Here is a 24,167-nt window from a genome sequence, read left to right as displayed (position 1 = left end):
GGATGTGAAGCGATACCTCATGAAGACAATTTTTAACTTCACTTTTATTCTCTCTCATTTCGTTTTCGAGATAAATATGGTAACTCCGTTGTTTTCCACCAGGTGGCGCTATAGGCGGTTTCATTGCATAGCGCATGGCTACTTTACTATACCTAGACACCACTTCTATGCCTATAGCTGCCGCTGTTCTCAAGTTAATGGCGGTGGACAGGATATGGGGAGACACACACATCTCTATATCTATCTCTATCTATCTATCTATATCTCTATAGCTACACATACACATACATACACACACAGTACCCGGGTTGTTCCCTGCGTTTTTTGACCATTATCTACGGCAAAAACCACAGGGATCTGCAGAAAAAGAAGTGACATGCACATTCTTTTTGCTGCAGAAATCCTGCAGCAAAAGCTGTAGGTGAAAAAAAACGCACTCTGCGCACAGCATTTTTTTTTTACATAGGTTTTGCTGGGGAAGGACTGCAGCAAGCTTATGAACATTTTCTGCAGCAAAACTGCAGTAAAAAATGCAGTGTGTGCACAGGGCCTTATACATGTTTGTGCTTTTTGATGACATTTTTGTCATCTGGGGGGGGAGCCGCCTCGGAGCTTGAGGGCTTTGTACGTCACTTGAACTCCAACTCCTATAACATCTATCTCCCATTCCAGGCTGATCTGGCTAAGGTCTACTTTTTGGATATTAGCATATCTATTGGTGATCAGGGTTTCCTGACCACTGATATCTACCGGAAGACCTCCTCTGTGAATGCTCTGCTGCACGCATCCTCCAGCCATCCGAGATCCGCTATTAATGCCATCCCTACAGGACAATTTATCCGTTTGAAACGGATTTGTTCTGACAAGAGTGTATTTGAGGATCGAGCCGGTGAGATGCGTGACAGGTTTAGAGAGAGGCTACAGTGCTAGATCCATTAAGAAGGCATATAGACGTGCCAAATCGGCCTTGCGAGACCAACTTCTGTTGAGATTTAACCCCGACAAGACACGACGTGCTGAGCCGAGGGTTCGTTTTGTCTCTTCCTTCAATCGTCAGTGGGACCACATTTGAAGTATCCTCACAAAACATTGGTCTGTGTTAAAAACAGAACCTGTTTTGAGGGATATACTACCCGAGCGACCTCTTATGACGGCTCGTCGGCGCCGGAGCCTGTGCGATATGTTGGTCCACAGTCACTATGTGACACGAAATAAATTACCATTCTCGACTGGACGTTCCAGATGTGGATCCTTTCCATGTGGCTCATGCCTCACGTGCCGTCATGGCAACATTATCAGGGCGACATTCTTTGCTTCCTCCAATGGATCGAAAACGTTCGAGATCCGACACTATATTTCTTGCAGCAGCACGGGCGTAATTTATTACGCCATGTGTGAATGCAATTTAATATATGTCGGACTCACAAGTCGTGAACTTAGGGTCCGGACGAGGGAGCATATCAGGGATATTATTGCCGCCAAGCAGGCAAAACCAGAGGATGTTGATACCCTAAAGACTATTCCCCGCCACTTCAGGTTGCATCACGGTTCGGACCCCTCAGGCTTTAAGGTGAGGGGGATCGACCGGGTGTACCTTGGACTAAGAGGTGGGGATATTCATAAGGCGTTGGTACGGGCGGAATTTCGGTGGATTTTTCTTCTCGACACAGTGGTACCCAGTGGATTGAATGAGAGACAGACTTTTGCGTCTTTCTTATGATCCAGCATGTCTCTTCTGCGATTTATTGGCTTTAATGGGCTCTATGTTGGTTGTGTGATCTATGTGTCGGTCGCTTTTTTCGAGTCTTTTTAATCATTTTTATTTTTTCCTTTTATAAATTAAAATTTTTCCCCTGTATTTGTTTTTTTCACAGTTTACCTCGTCTTTCCTATTTTGTGTCCTTGCCTGATGACCCCTATGTCATACCTAAAACCATTGTCCTACTGCTCAGTAAAAAAAGAGAGAAAGATAGAAAGGAAAAGAAGGAAAAAAGCTTCTATATATGATCATCACTGAGTATGAACTTATTCTATCACTATACAGTTGTATTATTAACTTATATTATGATATGGTGATCTACTTCATATGTGTAATTTCAGCTATTGCTGCGATACTATAACTACAATGAAGTGTTAATTATTCCTATTTTTTATGATGCTCTTAGCCTGTTTTGTATAAACTGTACGACTTGCCTTTACTCTTGCCAGTATATGACATGGCATCTGCAGTCGCGCTCCCTGGTTGCGGGATTGCGCATGCGCAGTGGGTGCGGCTCTCCTCTCAGCGTCCCCTGGGTAACATTGACGTCACTAAGGGAGTTTCCCTAGCCCAGGCGATGCTGGAGTAGCCGCCCACACCGGTGCCGTGCATCCCTGCCCCATGGAACCGCGACAGGTGCTGCAGATATAATACTCACATCTCCCCTTGTTGTCCACGGTCCCCCGAGGAAGTCATTACACGAAACACGTGTTGGGACTGTTCCCCATGTGTGCCCGCATGTGTTCTCATCCACTCTGGTAAGCCCCTTCTTGGTTCTTGTGCTGTGGTGATTATGTATGCACCCTCTGTTTTACTGATATTTAAACTCTGTGTTTCTGTTCAGTGTATCACCCCTTTGGGGGTAAGCTGGCTGTATATTGAATCTTACCTTATTGGTCAGCATGTACCATTGTGGGGAGCTAGTATATCTCCTATACCTCTATACCTTTTGCATGCGGCCCCACATGGGGAATCTATTCGCCTCTCCTTGTCTAAAAACCTTTTCTTAATGTTTTATGATTGTCTATACCCCTGTTATTTCTTGTGTCTGACCAATTAAAATAATTTTCAGGTGCACTAGTGCATATGATTGGTGATTTTGTGATCATGGGGTAAAGGGCTATTCAGGCAAATTAAAAGACTTCTGTTTCTCCTTTATGCATATGTTTATTGAAGTTGTTGCATATCATCTTCGATGAAATCCATATACACTGCTCTGTTTGTTCTATTTGTGCATGGTCTGAAGAGCAGAAGGCTTCAGATCACGCGCAGTGCGCTTGTGAATCCGACAAGCGTACACCCGGATAAGAAAGCTGCGCAAATAAGAAGTGCGCACGATTTTCAGGAGCTCATGGTGATGTCGCTCATGTAAATCCATGGTATTCTGCCTACAGGGGCGTGTTACCACAGAAAGAGGGCAAAAAAGACGGGGTGAAACAATGCCCACGGGACTAGTCATTCTGCTCATTTACATATGGAACATGCAACTTATAAAACTTTTTTTTTTTACAAATTAATTTTACACAAAATTACAATACAGGGATGGGTAGGAAGGGATTTCTAGGCCACACATCACCATGGTTGTAGGTTACAAGGCATATGGGACCTGATAGGTTCCCTTTAATTAATTGCTTGATCAAATATAGGAGGGTAATTTTCTCATTGCTAATTTTGTGCTGCTGTCGAAGGTTAGTAGAAATTTACAAATAATCCCGGCCCCTGGTTTAAACATAAAAGTTAAACATAGTAACTTAAATGTATGACTAACATAAAATTGAACACTGCAGATAATAAAAACCATTGTCAGAAAACAAAACAAAAAAAAAATGGTTTAGTCACCAAGGGCTTAAAATAGCTTCTTCCCAGTGTGAGTTTTTTGATGTCTAACAAGGTATAATTTCCAAATAAAACATTTCCCACATTCTGAACATGAAAATTACTTTTCTGTGTGAATTTTCTCATGTGTACGAAGGTTACGTTTGATATTAAAACATTTCCCACATTCTGAGCATGAAAATGGCTTCTCCCCTGTGTGAATTCTCTCATGTCTAAGAAGAGAAGATCTTTCTGTAAAACATTTCCCACATTCTGAGCATGAAAATGGCTTCACCCCTGTGTGAATTCTCTCATGTTTAAGAAGATGAGATTTGCTATTAAAACATTTCCCACATTCTGAGCATGAAAATGGCTTCTCCCCTGTGTGAATTCTCTCATGTTTAAGAAGATTAGATTTGATATTAAAACATTTCCCACATTCTGAACATGAAAATAGCTTCTCCCCTGTGTGAATTCTCTCATGTCTAAGAACAGAAAATTTCGTCATAAAACATTTCCCACATTCTGAACATGAAAATGGCCTCTCCCCTGTGTGAATTTGCTCATGTTTAAGAAGATGAGATTTGATATTAAAACATTTCCCACATTCTGAACATGAAAATGGCTTCTCCCCTGTGTGAATTCTCTCATGTCTAAGAACAGAAAATTTCGTCATAAAACATTTCCCACATTCTGAACATGAAAATGGCCTCTCCCCTGTGTGAATTTGCTCATGTTTAAGAAGATGAGATTTGATATTAAAACATTTCCCACATTCTGAACATGAAAATGGCTTCTCCCCTGTGTGAATTCTCTCATGTCTAAGAAGAGAAGGCCTACCTGTAAAACATTTCCCACATTCTGAACATGAAAATGGCTTCTCCCCTGTGTGAATTCTCTCATGTCTAAGAAGAGAAGGTCTATCTGTAAAACATTTCCCACATTCTGAGCATGAAAATGGCTTCACCCCTGTGTGAATTCTCTCATGTCTAAGAAGAGAAGGTCTATCTGTGAAACATTTCCCACATTCTGAACATGAAAATGGCTTCTTCCCTGTGTGAAATCTCTCATGTGTAAGAAGATAAGATTTGCTATTAAAACATTTCCCACATTCTGAACATGAAAATGGCTTCTCCCCTGTGTGAATTCTCTCATGTTTAAGAAGATTAGATTTGATATTAAAACATTTCCCACATTCTGAACATGAAAATGGCTTCTCCCCTATGTGAATTCTCTCATGTGTAACAAAAGAACATCTATCTGTAAAACATTTCCCACATTCTGAACATGAAAATGGCTTCTCCCCTGTGTGAATTCTCTCATGTTTAAGAAGATTAGATTTGCTATTAAAACATTTCCCACATTCTGAACATGCAAATGGCTTCTCCCCTGTGTGAATTCTCTCATGTCTATGAAGATGAGATTTGCCAATAAAACATTTCCCACATTCTGAGCATGAAAATGCCTTCACTCCTATGTGATTTCTCCAATGATAAGCAAATATCTTTTTATCTGTAAAACATTTCTCACATTCGGAGCATGAAATTGTTTTCAACCTTGTGTGCGCTCTTTGATCTTTCACATTTCTGACACTATTGTTTTGCTTAACAGTCTGTGGTGGATTAGGAGATAGTTCTTTCCTTTGATGGACTGAGAGTATATTTGAGATGTTTACATGCTCTTCATATGTATCTTGTGTGTTGCTACAATTATCTGCTTTACAATATGAAGATATCAGATGTCCTTCGGAGCTGCTGGTACAGTCATCTGCCAAGAAGAAACCAGATTTCATTTTTAAACAAAATAAACTTAAAAAATTAAGTAATCTAAATATGAAAATTACAAATATAAGAAAGTAGAAAATGTCATAGAAATTGTATGTAACAATATTATTAATAACTCAAAGTGATCGAATATTTTATATGTGCGTAAAAATAATCATTGTTAGCAACGTATCCCTTTGTGTAAATAGAGCATGTTCTGCAATATGAAACCGCATAAGAGAACAGAAAAACCATCAGTATACATCAAAATGAAAGTTAATGAGCCTCAATAAACTTGTTATATCATCAGTTATATTCTCCCTGCAGCCGGTCGCTTTCAATCTTCAGGGACAGTAGAGGGGCTGCTGATAAGTCTTTGGCTTTACCCAGAAAGAAACGAGATTGGATGATGAAACTTTACATTTATTTCAAATACTCTCCACTAATGTCAACACACTTCTTACATCGGTATTCCTGGTTCTGTAAGCCTAGCAAAAAGAAGGATTTCGGTTGTGCCTCAAACCAGGCATCCGTAGCAGTGGCATCAGAAATGGTGTGAAATTTGGTACCTTGAGGTGTTTCTTCAGGTTTGGAAACAAATGATAGTCGGAGGGAGCTAGATCTGGTGAATAAGGTGGGTGGTTAACCAGCTGGAAGCCCAGCTCTGTCAGTTTTGCCGTGGTCGCTTGTGCAGTGTGAGCGGAGGCATTATCTTGCAGGAACAAGATTCCTTTGGACAGCTTGCCACGCCTTTTGGCCTTCAGAGCTGCTTTCAGTTGGTCCAAAAGTTCAATGTAATTCCTTGCATTGATGGTGGACACCTTTTGAAGGTTGTCCACTAGCAGCACACCCTCCTTATCCCAGAACACAGATGCCATCACCTTAGTGGCTGATTTTTGCAGCCTAAACTTCTTTGGACAAGGAGAACCACTGTGCCTCCACTCTTTTGACTTCTCCTTGTTTTCAGGGTCATACAAATAAATCCAGGTCTCATCCATAGTGACCAGTCGATCCAGGAAGTTTTTAATAGCTTTATGTCCAAATGGTCATGGATAATGAGTGACACAAACATGTTCACGGGAAATCTCCATGATGTCTGCTGTAACTTTACCTGAAATTTGTGGATTCTCCAGTATGAGGTTGAGTACAGCATCGACGATCTCCAAAAACAACAACAAAAACAAAAACAACAACCACTCTCAGTTGTGCAGGACGTTTCTCATCATTGGTGCTGAAGTGGCCCATTTTAAATTTGGCAACCCAATTCTTAACTGTGGAATATGAAGGGCATTGATCCCCCAATGTCTGCGACATATCACCATGAATATCCTTCGCGGACTTCCTTTGCAGAAACAAGAATTTTACCACTCCTCTGCTCTCAGTTGCTGTGAATAACGCATTAAACTCCGCGTGCGTAGAACACTGTTGCCATAAGCAACAAACACAAAAGTTTGAAAACATATTACACACATAAGGCTTTCATGTGATGTAACATTTGTTGCCATGGAAACAAAAAAAGATCACAAAGCCAAAGACTTATCAGCAGCCCCTTGTATCAGACATCTCTCTCTGAGCAGTGCCTGTTACAGCTCCTTGCACCGCCTCGGTGACTACCTCAAGTTGCACAGTGCAGGGTGGAGGAGCCACATGTTCATGTATTAGGAAGCGATGGCATTGCAGCACACATAAGGATGGATAAACGCAGGGAATTTTCTGCTTTCTCTTATAATCTAGTCCTGGCTGTGACTATGTCATGAGTGTGCCACAACCTGATGTGACCTCAGAGGGGATCTGGGATCAGAAGGTCACAGTGTGTTGTTGATCGCAGATCTGCTTCTGTCTGCTTGTCATTTGCAGAGTTGGAGTGTATTTAATTTCCTTCAGGCAGTGAAAAGGTTAAGGTTCACTTGTATGCTACAGTGATCTAACAGGTATTTGTAATCTCAACTGCAACCACTCCCTTCTGCTATAAAAATCTTCTTCCTCACGCCTTCCTATGTCGGCTATAGGTCATACCTATACTGTCCACTTGGAAGGAGCCAGTTCCTGAAGAAAGCTGAGGTGTCACTTCAGTTGCAGCTGAAGTTCCCGGCTGCAGTATTATTTGTTGTGTCTTTCCTCCTGTTTGTCTTTCCTACAGGCCGCTTTACACGCAGTGACATCGCTAAAGCGATGTCGTTGGGGTAACGGAATTCGTGACGCACATCCAGCCTCGTTAGCGATGTCAATGCGTGTGACACCTACGTGCGATCGGAAAAGGTCGCAACATCGTTCAAAATCGCTAATCGTTGACATGCTCCCCTATTCCCAATTATCGTTGCTACTGCAGGTACGATGTTGTTCGTCGTTCCTGCGGCAGCACACATCGCTATTGTGACACCGCAGGAATGAGGAACCTCACCTTACCTGCGTCCCGCCAGCAATGAGGAAGGAGGTGAGCGGGATGTTCGTCCCGCTTATCTCCGCCCCCCGCTTTGATTGGGCGGTCGCTTAGTGAAGGAGGTCCTTAGAAAGGAGGTGGTTTGCCGGTCACAGCGACGTTGCTAGGCAGGTAAGTATGTGTGACGGGTCCGAGCGATGTTGCGCGCCACGGGCAGCGATTTGCCCGTGACGCACAACCGATGGGGGCAGGTACGCACGCTAGCCATCTCGCTAGCGAGATCGCAGCGTGTAAAGCAGCCTTACCTCATGTTGTCTAATTGCAGTGACAAGACTAGCGTCTTATTGGCCTTCACTTGTCAGGGTGATTTCAGAGTCAGCGAAAGCTTAAGCACGTGATCATCATGTGGAGGGAAAGACTTGTCTAGAGACGTTAGGGAGTGCAGGTATCAGCCTCACGTAAATGCTGGGAGGTGACCCCATTCCCCTCTCCCTTACGCCAGGGCCCTGCATTGTAGCGTTAATTTGATGTTCTCCCTGTGCTAAGCAGCTCGCAAGGTGAATTCTTGGACCAGGCGCAACAGGTGAAGTCATGCCGTGACAAACTATGAGGCAATTACCGTATTTTTCGGACTATAAGACGCACCGGACTATAAGACACACCCTGGTTTTAGAGGAGGAAAATAGGAAAATAAAATTTTAAGCAAAAAATGTGGTCATGACACAGTGTTATGGGACGAAGATCTGCTGCTGACACTGTTATGTAGGTAATGTCCCCAAATTCTCTAAGGTACCCCATCCTGGTAATGATCCTCCTGCCTTGTATAGGATACTGCTCCTATACTCCCATACTGCTCCTATACCCGCATCCTGCTCATATACCCGCATCCTGCTCATATACCCGCATCCTGCTCATATACCCGCATCCTGCTCATATACCCGCATCCTGCTCATATACCCACATCCATCCTGCTCATATACCCCCAGCCATCCTGCTCATATACCCCCAGCCATCCTGCTCATATACCCCCAGCCATCCTGCTCATATACCCCCAGCCATCCTGCTCATATACCCCCAGCCATCCTGCTCATATACCCCCAGCCATCCCGCTCATATACCCCCAGCCATCCTGCTCATATACCCCCAGCCATCCTGCTCATATACCCCCAGCCATCCTGCTCATATACCCCCAGCCATCCTGCTCATATACCCCCAGCCATCCCGCTCATATACCCCCAGCCATCCTGCTCATATACCCCCAGCCATCCTGCTCATATACTCCCATCCTGCTATATGCCCCCATTGTGCTCATATACCAGCATCCTGCTCATAATATACCCCCATCCTGGTATATGGCCTGTATCCTATGGCACAGAGAAAAAAAAATAAACGTTTATAATCACCTTTCCTCACTCCCTGCAACATCGATCATCTTCCTTTCTGTCACAGCAGCAGTGTCGCTGACTTGTGTGGTGCCATTCCCCTGCAGCATCGCGATGTCTTCCTGTCTGTGCCGGTCAGCTGATCTGTGTGGACACTAGCGGCGCGCACAGCGATGACGTCATCGCTGTGCTCACCGCTCTCTACAAAGATCAGGTGACCGGCACAGACAGGAAGACATCACGAAGCTGTAGGGGAACGGTGACGGGTGAGTTTACTGATTCACTGCACCCCGCGCTGATAATGACGCACGGGGAGCAGTGAATACAGCCACACATGATCACTCCAGGCTGTAGTTGCCAGGGGTGATCATGCGGACCGGCTCTTTACTATGCGCGCGTCCCCGCCCACCTGTCAGCGTCGGCTTCAGCGCTGAGATGGGCGGGGGGATGGGCATGCATATGTAATGAGCGGGCCCACATGGTCATGGCAGGTTGCTACAGCCTGCTCGTGCCCCCGATGACCCGCTCCACCCTCATTCAGACTATAAAATGCACCCCCCACTTTCCCCCAACATTTGGGGGGAAAAAAAGTGCGTCTTATAGGCCGAAAAATACGGTACCTTAAAACTGTTTGTTTTAGGTTTTTTGTTTTTTTTTTAAGTGAACTAACCAGCAGGATTTTGCTATATCAGGTATAACGGCACTGAGATACAGTGGGAACCTCCAGCTGTGACCGCAAATAATTTAAGTGATGTCACTGTTCATTGTTGCAACTCAGTCTTTGCCTAAAGCCCACAGTGTGTGGTCATGTTCCTTGTGGGATATTGTGTGGATTACTTCAGAACAGGGTGTTTTGGGGGTTAATAAATTGTGAAAGAGGGTGTATTTTTTGTATTTTATTTCAAATAAAGGATTTTTTGGTGTTTCGTGTTTAATCCTTTTCACTTACACATTAGTAATGGGGGAAGGAGAGTCACATAGATGCCTCTAGGGCTTAGCAGCAGCTGAGCTGTCATTAAACCCTTATTACCGCAATTGCCACCACACCAGGGCAATTGGGATGAGTTGGGTAAGGTGCTGGGATTGCTCCTCGAAAGGATGCGACAATCCTGGATGGCTGCAAACTGTTATTTTTAGGTTGGAGGTCCAGCCTGAGAATACCAGCTCCCAGCTGTCGGCTATATCATGGCTGGATATCAAAATTGAGGGGGACCGCATGCCGATTTTTAGAAAATATTTATTTAATTATAAAAAGCCGCATGCGGTCCTTCTTATTTTGTTACAAAGCCAAGATAAGCACACGGCTGGGTGCTGCAGCCGTATGCTTTATCTGTGCTACGTATCCTAATATGGGGGGACCCTAAGCCAATTTTATTTATTTATTTTTACACTAATCTAGGCACTCACACAGCATCTGTGATTGAAAGCAGTCAGACATGCGGTCACACAGGGTGGGGGGCGCAGTATGACTGCAACCAATCACAAACACCGGGACAACCAGTGGACGAGGGAAGCAGTGCATATGTATGAAGGATAATGAGCGGCCCTGGAAGTAGCGTTACAGCTGGGAGACTGGTAAGTATAGTGTGCTTGCTCTAATCCCCCTATCTCTTCTATCACCATTTTAAAGCGCCTGATTCAGGTCCCTATAGACCTGGTTGCATCTGCCGATCCCGAATATCTGCGGGTCCGGCCATCACTAGTCATTACTCCTTGCCGGAGCGATTACCTGTAGGATCCTCCTCTTTGCGCCGTTCATCTCCCCACACATCCCTTTCTCCTTTCTCCATTATGGCTTCAAGATGAATCTTCCTTGGATATTTGCCTCGATTTCAAAACTGTGAAAATAATAAATGTAAAAGTCACAGACAGAAGGAAAACTCTTGTGGAATGTTCTAGATGGATGCTTTTATTAGACTCTCGTGTGGCAACTGAGCCGCCAATTGCAAAAAACATCACCACCTCCTATATCACCAGTGCTGCCCTGAGAGTCAGTACAGCGGCACCTAGTGGTAGAAGCAGGCGTCTCTGGAGCAGGGTCCGATAAATGTACCACATTACGACAAAGTGATGTCTTTCATTATTTTGTCTTGACGTTTCAGATACCCTAACATTTTTTTTTATCAAATGTGAATTGTTTTGTTTGGCAATGTTGTAGTTTTTGGGTATATAGTATTATCTTGTTTAATGGTGTCCGAAACATTTTTTTAAGTGCTATTAATTTGCTGTTAGACAGATCTGTTCCTTTTTTATTTATATTTGCAGCTCAGTATGGTCTAAGCCAGGGGTGGGGACTTTTTCTGTAGCCCCCAGGCAGATTGCTGGGGACCGAAGCGCTCAGGCTGGCAGCCGCAACATGCTGGATGCCATCCCTTTAAATCCCCACGTACACTGCGAGGATGCGTACGCAGCATTCATTAATGAACGCTGCGTGGGCAAACATTTAGGTCCTCACGCTGAGAACTTACTTTGTTGGCAGGGTTAGCACATGTTGGACTCCCGTCCCACCATCCTGAACATGCCTTCCCCCACAGTGCTGTGTGCCACCCCCAGTGCTGTGTGCTCTTGTGATGTCTATGATCTCCCAGTGCTGTCTGTGCCCCAGCCCCTACTGTGATAATGTGAACTAGGGCCAGTAGGCGGTAGTCACAGGCAAAGGCTTCCTTCCGATAGGCGACCTGGCCCCACTTCAGAGGAAAACTGTTGTGGTCCTGGCTGGGTGTGTGGAGAGGTGCGGTGCTGTTCATTCCTCTCAGGAGGGACGCTTCTTGCCACTGTCTTGGGCAGGCCAGGACCGAATCATGGATGAAACGGAGACTGAATTTATATTAGGCTGGGGCCACACGGGGCACTACTGCGATGCTCGCATGAGACTCGGCTCGTGCTGGCAGCACAGCAGGAGCCGAGTGTCATACGAGTGTGCCTACATCTGAGGTCCGACCCTGCGAGCAGACCTCAGCTGCGGGGGGCGGGCTGGCTCTCAGGAGGGGAGGGAGGGATTTCTATCCCTCTCTCCTCCGTAGTCGGCTATTGCCATTCTCGCACTGCACTGGCAATACACCGGTGTACCGCGAGTGAAGTGCGATTTTTCTCTCGCCCCATTCATTTGAATAGGTGCGAGAGAAAGAGTCTCTGCTTACAATCGCAGCATGCTGCGATTGTTTTCTCGGTCCGATTATGGCTGAGAAAATAATCGCTCATGTGTGCTGGCACACAGGTTAGAATTGGTTCGAGGGGAATGCGATGTTTTATCGCACTCCACTCGCACCGATTTTCTCGCCGTGTGGCTTAGGCCTTAGGCTGAGGCCACACAGTGATTACTGAGAGTCCTTGCATGACACTCGGCTCACGCTCGCACCCTAGTGGGAGCTGAGTGTCATGTGACTGTGGTCCGATCGTGTGATCAGACCACAGCTGCAGAGGGCAGAGCCAGTGCTGCAGAGGGGAGGGATTTATCTCCCCATCTCCTCCATTGCTAACTGATGTAAGAATTGCACTGCTCTTGCGTTACACCTATGTAACGTGAGTGCAATGCGATGTTTCTCTCGCCCCATAAACTTGTATGGGTGGGAGTGAAACAGGATCGCATTCTACCCGCAGAATGCTGCGACTGTTTTCTCGGTCCGATTAGGTCTGAGAAAACAATCGCTCATGGGAGTGGCCCCATAGAGTAATATTGGTCCGAGTGGAATGCGATTTTTATCACATTCCACTCTCTCCGTATTACTCGCCGTGTGTGCTGAGCCTTAAGGGGGCTTTACACACTACGACATCGCTAATGCTAAGTCGTTGGGGTCACGGAATTCGTGATGCACATCCGGCCGCATTAGCGATGCCGTTGCGTGTGACACCTATGAGCGATTTTGCATCGTCGCAAAAAAGTGCAAAATCGCACATCGGTGACATGGGGGTCCATTCTCGATTATCGTTACTGCAGCAGTAACGAAGTTGTTCTTCGTTGCTGCGGAAGCACACAACGCTGCGCGTGACGCCGCAGTAACGAGGAAGCTCCCCTACCTGCCTCCCGGCCACAATGCGGAAGGAAGGAGGTGGGCGGGATGTTACGACCCGATCATCTCCGCCCCTCCGCTGCTATTGGGCGGCGGTTCAGTGACGTCGCACGGACCGCCCCCCTTAGAAAGGAGGCGGTTCGCCGGTCACAGCGACGTCGCAGGGAAGGTAAGTATGTGTGACTGCTCTGGGCGATGTTGTGCGCCACGGGCAGCGATTTGCCCGTTTCGCACAACAGATGGGGGCGGGTACCCACACTAGCGATATCGGTACCGATATCGCATTGTGTAAAGTGGCCTTTACACAACAGTTCTTTACTACACAGTTTCTGGAAGGCAACTTTACACGAGAAGTAGTGGGCACATCTCATAGTACACTTCATTAGTATCAAACACCAACAGCCGCATTTCCTCTAAGTTCACCTCAGCTGTTATTATTGTGGATGCTCCCTGTCCTCCTGCCACTGCCCGGCCTAGCACAACGGAGCCGTCTCTGAGAGTCAATCCAGTCCCTATGCAGTTCCACGTCCTCCCAAGAACAGGCAGTAGCGACGCTCTCATATCTGCCATACTGGACTGCCTACTCGTCTCGCATCCAACTCCAGTCCCTACCCACAAGGGGTGCTACGGCCGACAACCAGTATTAGATTTTTCTACTGGTTTTCATTTTGGGTTACAACCACCCTCCGTGTGTCCATATGTTTTCTCACACTATCCTTGTGAGTAGGGGTATGGGGGAGGGAGGCAGAAATAAGTCTTCCATTTGTTTGTAAAGACCTGTCCCATCCTTTGTTGCTCATCCCCCATCCAGTAAAGTCGCCTCCAGGGGAGGGATCAGGATAACTGCATTTTATGGCTTTTCCTGTTGATGTTCTCTCTGCACCTCTGGATTGTGATGTGGAACTTCAAGGAAATCTAATTCCCAGACACAATGAGAAAATAACAGTCACAGGAATCCTATTACAATGCAATGTCACTTCCCATGACTCCTGTCCCTTTTTATTGTATAAATTGAACATTATGCACAGATGACATATTAAAATATTTGCAGACCAATATGAGATGTGAGAGCCGATATCCAGTACAGTTTATACCACTTAGGGCTCTTGTCCACTTGCACACCGCTTCCGATGCGACAGCATCGGAAACAATATGCTAATGACCCTCTGCTGCGGGTGTCAGCCGAGGGTCATGCGACTGTAATGCGATCGCATCACAGGAGCGGAGAAGATGGAGGGAGCACTTTCTCCCATCTCCTCCGTTATCTGTCTCTCCGTGCACTGCACTCGCATAACATGCGAGTGCAGTGCGATTTTACACACGCGTGAGCCGAGACTCGGTGCAAAACGCAGCATGCTGCGATTGCACCGAAAGCACGATTCGTGCCGGAGAAAATTAAGCACGAGGACACTGTCTCATAGCTTAACACTGGTGCGAGTGCGATACGACTTTTTATCGGATCGCACTCGCACATGAAAATCGCAAGTGGACAAGAGCCAATACATTTACCATAGGGGCTGTCAGGGGCATTGGTAAGGTAAGAAAAGATCAGGGAAGAAGCCAAGAGATATTTTGCCACCGATCCTCCCACCCAAACAAAAATGTAATACAACAGTCTGCACCCCCGTATAGAGCCCACACCCCATATACAGCCCACACCCCATATACCCCCCTATACAGCCCACACCCCATATACCCCCCTATACAGCCCACACCCCATATACCCCCCTATACAGCCCACACCCCATATACAGCCCACACCCCATAGACCCCCCTATACAGCCCACACCCCATATACCCCCCTATACAGCCTGCACCTCATATACCCCCCTATACAGACCACACCCCATATACCACCATATAAAGTCCTCACACCATATAAAACCCACTCCCCATATACCCCCCTATAAAGACCGCACCCCATATACCCCCTATACAGCCCACACACCACCATATAAAGCCCTCACACCATATACAACCCACACCCCATACACCACCATATAAAGCCCTCACACCATATACAACCCACACCCCATATGCCCCCATATAAAGCCCGCACCCCATATACCCCCATAAACAGCCCGCACCCCGTGTATCCCCCATATACAGCCGCACCCCGAGTATCCACCAGATACAGCCGCACCCCATGTATCCCCCATATACAGCCTGCACCCCATGTATGCCCTGTACCCTGATCTCTCTCCGGTGTCCCGTCTTCGTCACGTGTTGCTGCTGCTTTCCGCTCTGGAATAGTCTCGTAACGAAGCTGCCGCCGGGAGGGGTGACGTCACAGGAAGTAGGCGGAGTCCAAAGAAGAACAGTGATGTGGACATGGACTCTGGAGACTGAGATCACAGTGAAGAGGAGCGGGTTGAGGGGAAGGGCTGTGTGAGGCTGAGGAGAAGGGCTGTGTGAGGCTGAGGAGAAGGGCTCTGTGAGGCTGAGGAGAAGGGCTCTGTGAGGCTGAGGAGAAGGGCTGTGTGAGGCTGAAGAGAAGGGCTGTGTGAGGCTGAGGAGAAGGGCTGTGTGAGGCTGAGGAGAAGGGCTGTGTGAGGCTGAGGAGAAGGGCTGTGTGAGGCTGAGGAGAAGGGCTCTGTGAGGCTGAGGAGAAGGGCTCTGTGAGGCTGAGGAGAAGGGCTCTGTGAGGCTGAGGAGAAGGGCTCTGTGAGGCTGAGGAGAAGGGCTGTGTGAGGCTGAGGAGAAGGGCTGTGTGAGGCTGAGGAGAAGGGCTCTGTGAGGCTGAGGAGAAGGGCTCTGTGAGGCTGAGGAGAAGGGCTCTGTGAGGCTGAGGAGAAGGGCTCTGTGAGGCTGAGGAGAAGGGCTCTGTGAGGCTGAGGAGAAGGGCTCTGTGAGGATGGGGAGAGGGGATGTGAGAATGGGGAGAGAGGCTGTGAGGATGGGATGTGAGGGGCTGTGAGGATGGGATGTGAGGGACTGTGAGGGGCTGTGAGGATGGGATGTGAGGGGCTGTGAGGATGAAAGGTGAGGGGCTGTGAGGATGGGATGTGAGGGGCTGTGAGGATGGGATGTGAGGGGCTGTGAGGATGGGATGTGAGAGGCTGTGAGGATGGGATGTGAGAGGCTGTGAGGATGGGATGTGAGGGGCTGTGAGGATGGGATGTGAGGGGCTGTGAGGATGGGATGTGAGGGGCTGTGAGGATGGGATGTGAGGGGCTGTGGTGAGGGGCTGTGAGGATGGGGAGAGGGAATGTGAGGATGGAATGTGAGGGGTTGTGAGGATGGAATGTGAGGATGGGATGTGAGGGGCTGTGAGGATGGGATGTGAGGGTTTGTGAGGATGGGATGTGAGGATGGGCTGTGAGGATGGGATGTGAGGGGCTGTGAGGATGGGATGTGAGGATGGGATGTGAGGGGCTGTGAGGATGGGATGCGAGGGGCTGTGAGGATGGGATGCGAGGGGCTGTGAGGATGGGATGCGAGGGGCTGTGAGGATGGGATGCGAGGGGCTGTGAGGATGGGATGCGAGGGGCTGTGAGGATGGGATGCGAGGGGCTGTGAGGATGGGATGCGAGGGGCTGTGAGGATGGGATGCGAGGGGCTGTGAGGATGGGATGCGAGGGGCTGTGAGGATGGGATGCGAGGGGCTTTGAGGATGGGATGCGAGGGGCTGTGAGGATGGGCTGTGAGGATGGGATGTGAGGGACTGTGAGGATGGGATGTGAGGGGCTGTGAGGATGGGATGTGAGGGGCTGTGAGGATGGGATGTGAGGATGGGATGTGAGGGGCTGTGAGGATGGGATGTGAGGGGCTGTGAGGATGGGATGTGAGGGGCTGTGAGGATGGGATGTGAGGGGCTGTGAGGATGGGATGTGAGGGGCTGTGAGGATGGGATGTGAGGGGCTGTGAGGATGGGATGTGAGGGGCTGTGAGGATGGGATGTGAGGGGCTGTGAGGATGGGATGTGAGGGGCTGTGAGGATGGGATGTGAGGGGCTGTGAGGATGGGGAGAGGGGATGTGAGGATGGAATGTGAGGGGTTGTGAGGATGGAATGTGAGGATGGGATGTGAGGGGCTGTGAGGATGGGATGTGAGGGTTTGTGAGGATGGGATGTGAGGGGCTGTGAGGATGGGATGCGAGGGGCTGTGAGGATGGGATGCGAGGGGCTGTGAGGATGGGATGCGAGGGGCTGTGAGGATGGGATGCGGCGAGGGGCTGTGAGGATGGGATGCGGCGAGGGGCTGTGAGGATGGGATGCGGCGAGGGGCTGTGAGGATGGGATGCGGCGAGGGGCTGTGAGGATGGGATGCGGCGAGGGGCTGTGAGGATGGGATGCGGCGAGGGGCTGTGAGGATGGGATGCGGCGAGGGGCTGTGAGGATGGGATGCGGCGAGGGGCTGTGAGGATGGGATGCGGCGAGGGGCTGTGAGGATGGGATGCGGCGAGGGGCTGTGAGGATGGGATGCGGCGAGGGGCTGTGAGGATGGGATGCGAGGGGCTGTGAGGATGGGATGCAAGGGGCTGTGAGGATGGGATGCGAGGGGCTGTGAGGATGGGATGCGAGGGGCTGTGAGGATGGGATGCGAGGGGCTGTGAGGATGGGATGCGAGGGGCTGTGAGGATGGGATGCGAGGGGCTGTGAGGAGGGGATGCGAGGGGCTGTGAGGAGGGGATGTGAGGGGCTGTGAGGATGGGATGCGAGGGGCTGTGAGGAGGGGCTGTGAGGATGGGATGCGAGGGGCTGTGAGGATGGGATGCGAGGGGCTGTGAGGATGGGATGCGAGGGGCTGTGAGGATGGGATGCGAGGGGCTGTGAGGATGGGATGCGAGGGGCTGTGAGGATGAAATGCGAGGGGCTGTGAGGATGGGATGTGAGGGGCTGTGAGGATGGGATGTGAGGGGCTGTGAGGATGGGATGTGAGGGGCTGTGAGGATGGGATGTGAGGGGCTGTGAGGATGGGATGTGAGGGGCTGTGAGGATGGGATGTGAGGGGCTGTGAGGATGGGATGTGAGGGGCTGTGAGGATGGAATGTGAGGATGGGATGTGAGGGGTTGTGAGGATGGGATGTGTAGAAATCTGCTGAGTTTTGGGGTGCCAGTTAATCGTAATTAACAAGAACTATTGGATCTTTAAAAGGGGATTTATTACAAATAGGGAATTTACAATGACATACATAAGGGAAACCTAACTAAGGGAAAGGGTACAATGAAAGGGGAAAGGTAATGGGAGAGGGTGGTGGAAGATGGGAAGTGGAAAGACTGACTAGCTTGGTAGGATACCTTTATATCAGACACACAATCACACATGGCCCATACAGTGCCCATCCCTGTAACACCTCCACATATTAGTAGTATCCAATCAGGTCACAGTCTTTTGAGTTGTCCAGGAATGTGCATTTGGCTGTTGATGTCAATGCTCTCCTGAAGGTGGCTCTCCGAGGTCAATTTGTTAAAGGATTAAGAGGAGTCTTGACAAACCTGTGGATCCTGTGGATAGTGTCCTGGTATGTAGCAAAGGTCTTTCATATCACAAAGCCTGAGGACAGATTTACACTCCATTCAGGTTGGAGACCTGATGTCCATCTCCAGTACAATGGCTTGTATTCCACTTGAACAAGGGATTGTTTACCAATATCCATTTTAATAGGCTATAAACAGGACATTCAATTCATGAATACCACAGGTGTTGTGTATCTTCCAAGAGGCTAAAGGCACCATGTTCAATTCACGTGAAGATGCAACCTTTATCATGTTGATAGGACAAAGGTCAGTTCATCACAGAACACACAATGGCCTTCTTGCCTCTTCAATGGCCATGAAACTCTTCACTGTACATGGCCGATTCCTTTGATGTACAGTCCTGGTAATGTTGGTAGCTCATAGATACAATATGGAGTCCAGCAATTCCTTATGATACATACATTGTCCATGTTGGCTTCCAACATACGCCCCTTTGTGTCTGAATGACACACACACTTACTGCCAGGGCATGACAAAATAGCGTTCTGCTATAGGATTATCGTCCACTTATTCCATATAGGTAGCTGCATCAGGACATCATCACTGCAACGTATCTAACAAGGACAAGGCATAGCAATTGCTGGAGTCACAACATTCATTCTCATTCACACATATCGAGATGCATTTATATCTCATTAATTATGTAAATTACACCTGAATTATGTGAATAGCATATACAAGACATAGCATATACATGACTGCAAGTATACAACAGGTATCTATATAAAACAATAATACAAGATTATATGTCAACATTTCTACCAGTACAATGTGCATCCATTTAACATATACAAATTTTAAAAATCTATATATTTTAAACTAAATTGGCACTGAGAGGTAGTCTTAAGCCCTCCAAGTTAATGATATAGAAGGAATGACAATCATGATGTTTACTGTTTACTTGTCATACTTTAAAACAATTCCCTTAGCTTTTGAGTAAATTTATCACATTGCATATTGCTGGTGATTTTCTCACATTTACATTGTACCACCGTACAAGGTATTAGTTGATAAGAGCGTGTCTAGTGTCCCATTAAAAGCACCTTTTTGTTGCTTATTAGAATGTGCTGTACATAGATCACACTGGCTGATGGAATTAGTAGATTATTATGATAACTTAGGCACTCTGTTATCAATGCTTCCATCTTGTATATATATATATGATTGGTTTACATTCGAATACATTGTCTTTTATTAGCTTTCAGATATAAATTAATTCATGTCACAAGATCGCAAGAAATCTTCCTTAAAGATTATTTATCCAATTGCCATCAAATCATAGCTCATCCAGGATGCAAATTTGATAAGTTAACTTTTGCTCCATCACAGATCCTGGAAATAAAGAACAAGAGCAGTATCAGATTCTTAGCAGTTGTCATCTACATATCGAGTTTATTTTACAAGAGAAAAAAAAAAATTAACCTGAGCACTTTTTACTTGCAAGTATGTGCAGTTAGCAAAAATCTAACTTGAAAGAATTTTTTTTTTTTAAAATAATTAACCTCCATAGACATATACTAAACGCCCCTTTGGTACTAACGATTGTACCAAATAAAGATAAAGGCGGAAAACAAAAAAAATGAGGTAAGAAAAATATTAAATAAAAAAAAAAATGTATGTATATATAAAAAAAAAATTACTATTCTTGAGTAGCAAAAATATTAAGAACAAAATAAAACCGTGACACAATGCACTGCACAGGACAACACAAAACAGACAAACATAGAACAATTAGAGTTAACTCAACTTTACTTGTCTCATGATGAATATATGTGATTAAAGGGGTTCAGATGGTTCTGCAGATTTACACAGAAACCATAGCTTTGCATTGGTTGGCACTATCATATAATTTATATATCCAACTTCAGGTCCTGATTTAAAATGGTTACCTGTGAAACAAGATAAAGAACATACATACAATACAAACAAACGACTATTAGCTTAATACAGTACCCCATCATCACAATGGGATGATTACTTGTTTAATTGTTTGCAAATAATTAATTAAACGTTTAATTTTGAGCTCATTGTCTAAACCACGTGGACTTTAAAAACATATTGGCCATATGAATTTACATAAAGTACTAATTGTAGAAAGAAATAATCAGATTCATCCATGGATACTGTGTTGTAAAAGACCTGTTGAACAAAACACATTGGTTATTCTCCTTGCTCTGATATCAGGTGACAATTGGTCTCCAGTCTAAAAAATAAACACAAAACATAATTAGATCAAGTCCAAATCAAATAGAAGACATACCTTTTATCCTATCCATATGTTAATAGGGTCACAACTAACTTGACAGCCTAAAAAAACCCTCACTGTTTACCCAACCGTATTGGTACATTGTGGTGTGTTAGTTAACAAGAGCGGTAGAGCAATTTGTGACCAGCTCCAGAATAGACAGAATAATTGACTTTCCAATAGACTGAACACAGGGACATTGGCATCTTCCTTTTGTGGTCTACAATATGGTGTCTCCTGCTGTTTTCCAGTCTCTCCTTTCTCAGGCTTTGGGCTCTGCATTGTCTGCGGCTTTGGTGCAGTGGTATCAGTGTGGGCTTTTATCTCACATATCTTTTCATATATCTCTGTAAATTGCGTATTGTTGGTGGCAAGTTCCTCCCCAGCCTCAACACTATCAATCTCCTGGAGCAATGAATGGCTCTTTGGCTCTGGGTATATGTCAGGTGTATTACAATAACGTTTAATGTGTCCTGGTCTGCCACATTTATAACAATATTTAACATATCCTCTTCTCTTAGGTCTATACATAGCAGATACATTTTCTGATGTTTCATACTGCTCTTTTGACTCATTACACCAGTCTCTGAGTATATTTACAAAGTTTTCAAAGGAGCTGGTATTCCTTAGTTACTCTTGTGGTGTAATCTACATTACAACGATTTGCCATTGAATACAGAAAACTAGCATCATCCTGAGACATATCTAGACAATTGTAAACAGTTCTGTATAGAGCCAAATAATTATTACAGAAGAGTGTAGGATCATCATATCGCCTGAATCTGGAAATTGCTAAGGTCTTTTCACCCTTAGTATCTCTTCCACCTATGATACGTTGCAATTCCTTCCTTCTTAGCTCTGCACCGGTACAGTTATCACCCATTTGTTCAGACCTTAGCTGTGCTGCCAGTGGTCCTGGGAGCCAAGCTTGGAGCAGAGACCAAGCATTTTTATTGTTCAGACTATATTGCTGGACCACAGCCTCAAATCTATTAGATAGAATGACTGGAGAAATATCTGAGTCAAACTTACCAAGAAGTTGACATAGGTGAAGTTTTTCAGAAATAGTAAGCAATGGATTACAATCAACCAATGGAGATCTATATCTGACATCTCTTGTATCCTCATTAGAAAGAGTACACATATTGACTGTCTCCAGACTGCATATCTTTGATTTAAGAGACTGTATATATTGCTCTCTGTTATGCAATTGACATTTAGCTTCATCCAGTTGTCTTTCTAAAGTTGCAATTAACTTCTCCATTTGACTAATTTTCAGTTCTAAAGAGCAAACCTGAGTTGCTTGTGAAGTGGAGCTCAGTCTACACTCCTTCAATTGTTCCTCCAACTTCCTATTTCTCACAGCTAATTTACTTACATCTGATTGTAAACCGTGTATTTCACTGGTCGTATTATCAGAAATTTCTATAACAGAATCACTAATTTTGTCTATATCCTCTTTCATTTGTAGCCTTTGCTTCCACCAATTTGCTTCTTTCAAATCAGCCAATTCCTTTATCTTAATCAACACAGAAATCTCATTGCTTAAAGCTGGTGTCACACATAACGACGACGACAACGACGTCGCTGCTACGTCACCATTTTCTGTGACGTTGCAGCGACGTCCCGTCGCTGTCGCTGTGTGTGACAACAACGACCTGGCCCCTGCTGTGAGGTCGCTGGTCGTTGCTGAATGTCCAGCTTCATTTTTTGGTCGTCACTCTCCCGCTGTGACACACACATCGCTGTGTGTGACAGCGAGAGAGCGACGAAATGAAGCGATCAGGAGCCGGCACTGGCAGCTGCGGTAAGCTGTAACCAGCGTAAACATCGGGTAACCAAGGGAAGTCCTTTCCCTAGTTACCCGATGTTTACGCTGGTTACCAGCCTCCGCTCTTGCTGCCAGCGCCGGCTCCTGCACTGTGACATGTGGCTGCAGTATGCATCGGGTAATTAACCCGATGTATACTGTAGCAAGGAGAGCAAGGAGCCAGCGCTAAGCAGTGCGCGCGGCTCCTTGCTCTCTGCACTGTGACATGTAGCTGCAGCACACATCGGGTTAATTAACCCGATGTGTACTGTAGGAGAGCAAGGAGCCAGCGCTAAGCGCGGCTCCCTGCTCTCTGCACATGTAGCACAGCGACGTTATGATCGCTGCTTCTGCTGTGTTTGACAGCTAAGCAGCGATCATAACAGCGACTTACAAGGTCGCTGTTACGTCACCGAAAATGGTGACGTAACAGCGACGTCGTTGTCGCTGTCGCTTAGTGTGACACCAGCTTAACTTTTCCTTTTTCAATTTCCTACTGATCACTTTATTTAAATTATTATTATAGCTCTTACATTGTGCTATCAATTCATTATATTGGACTTCTAAAGATTTATCTGCACTGACATGGTACACGGCAGTGGTATACTTCTTCACATACTTTTCCACAAACTCCATTTTTCAGCAACAAACTGTAAACACTCACAAAACAAAAATTTCTAACTGAAAGAGTTTAACACCAGACCTTACTATGCAAACTTTCAAAAGGTCTTAACTCTTCGAAACAATACCGTTTCACTTTCAGTCTGATTTTAACATAAACCACTTTTCCAACTATAAATGATATTTAACTTTACTAAATGCATTCAGAATCATTCAGCTAACACAACATAATACATAGCCTAATCTGCAACAACACCAGAATCATTAGGAGCAACATACAACATAGATTACAAGGAAAGTCTTTACTCACCAGTATTTCCGTTTCTACCAAGATCCAGACTCCTCCGTTCTTTGATCTCCACACTTTTCCAATGTGGATTAAAGCAGATTAATTTCTTGTGGATTCTCTGTGGAATTTAATCACAGTCCCATCTGGGGTGCCAAATGTAGAAATCTGCTGAGTTTTGGGGTGCCAGTTAATCGTAATTAACAAGAACTATTGGATCTTTAAAAGGGGATTTATTACAAATAGGGAATTTACAATGACATACATAAGGGAAACCTAACTAAGGGAAAGGGTACAATGAAAGGGGAAAGGTAATGGGAGAGGGTGGTGGAAGATGGGAAGTGGAAAGACTGACTAGCTTGGTAGGATACCTTTATATCAGACACACAATCACACATGGCCCATACAGTGCCCATCCCTGTAACACCTCCACATATTAGTAGTATCCAATCAGGTCACAGTCTTTTGAGTTGTCCAGGAACGTGCATTTGGCTGTTGATGTCAATGCTCTCCTGAAGGTGGCTCTCCGAGGTCAATTTGTTAAAGGATTAAGAGGAGTCTTGACAAACCTGTGGATCCTGTGGATAGTGTCCTGGTATGTAGCAAAGGTCTTTCA

The 24,167-nt window shown here is 46.0% G+C and overlaps 1 protein-coding gene and 1 pseudogene across 1 annotated transcript; both read right to left on the bottom strand.

The window, feature by feature from the left end:
• Positions 1 to 2,914: 2,914 nt before the first annotated feature.
• Positions 2,915 to 15,366, bottom strand: LOC142245462 (uncharacterized). Its single transcript, XM_075318186.1, has 3 exons — positions 15,300 to 15,366; positions 10,829 to 10,937; positions 2,915 to 5,341 (listed from the first exon to the last, which is right to left on the bottom strand). Exons 2-3 carry the CDS (start codon positions 10,887 to 10,889, stop codon positions 3,696 to 3,698), a joined length of 1,707 nt encoding a protein of 568 aa, XP_075174301.1. The 5' UTR covers positions 10,890 to 10,937; positions 15,300 to 15,366; the 3' UTR covers positions 2,915 to 3,695.
• A 5,383-nt stretch (positions 15,367 to 20,749) lies between these two features.
• Positions 20,750 to 23,280, bottom strand: LOC142246724 (posterior protein-like; annotated as a pseudogene).
• Between the last annotated feature and the right edge of the window lie 887 nt (positions 23,281 to 24,167).

The sequence above is a fragment of the Anomaloglossus baeobatrachus genome, chromosome 7, assembly GCF_048569485.1.
Source record: "Anomaloglossus baeobatrachus isolate aAnoBae1 chromosome 7, aAnoBae1.hap1, whole genome shotgun sequence".
In the NCBI taxonomy this organism is placed as follows: domain Eukaryota; kingdom Metazoa; phylum Chordata; class Amphibia; order Anura; family Aromobatidae; genus Anomaloglossus; species Anomaloglossus baeobatrachus.
This window is presented reverse-complemented; position numbering and strand designations above follow the sequence as displayed.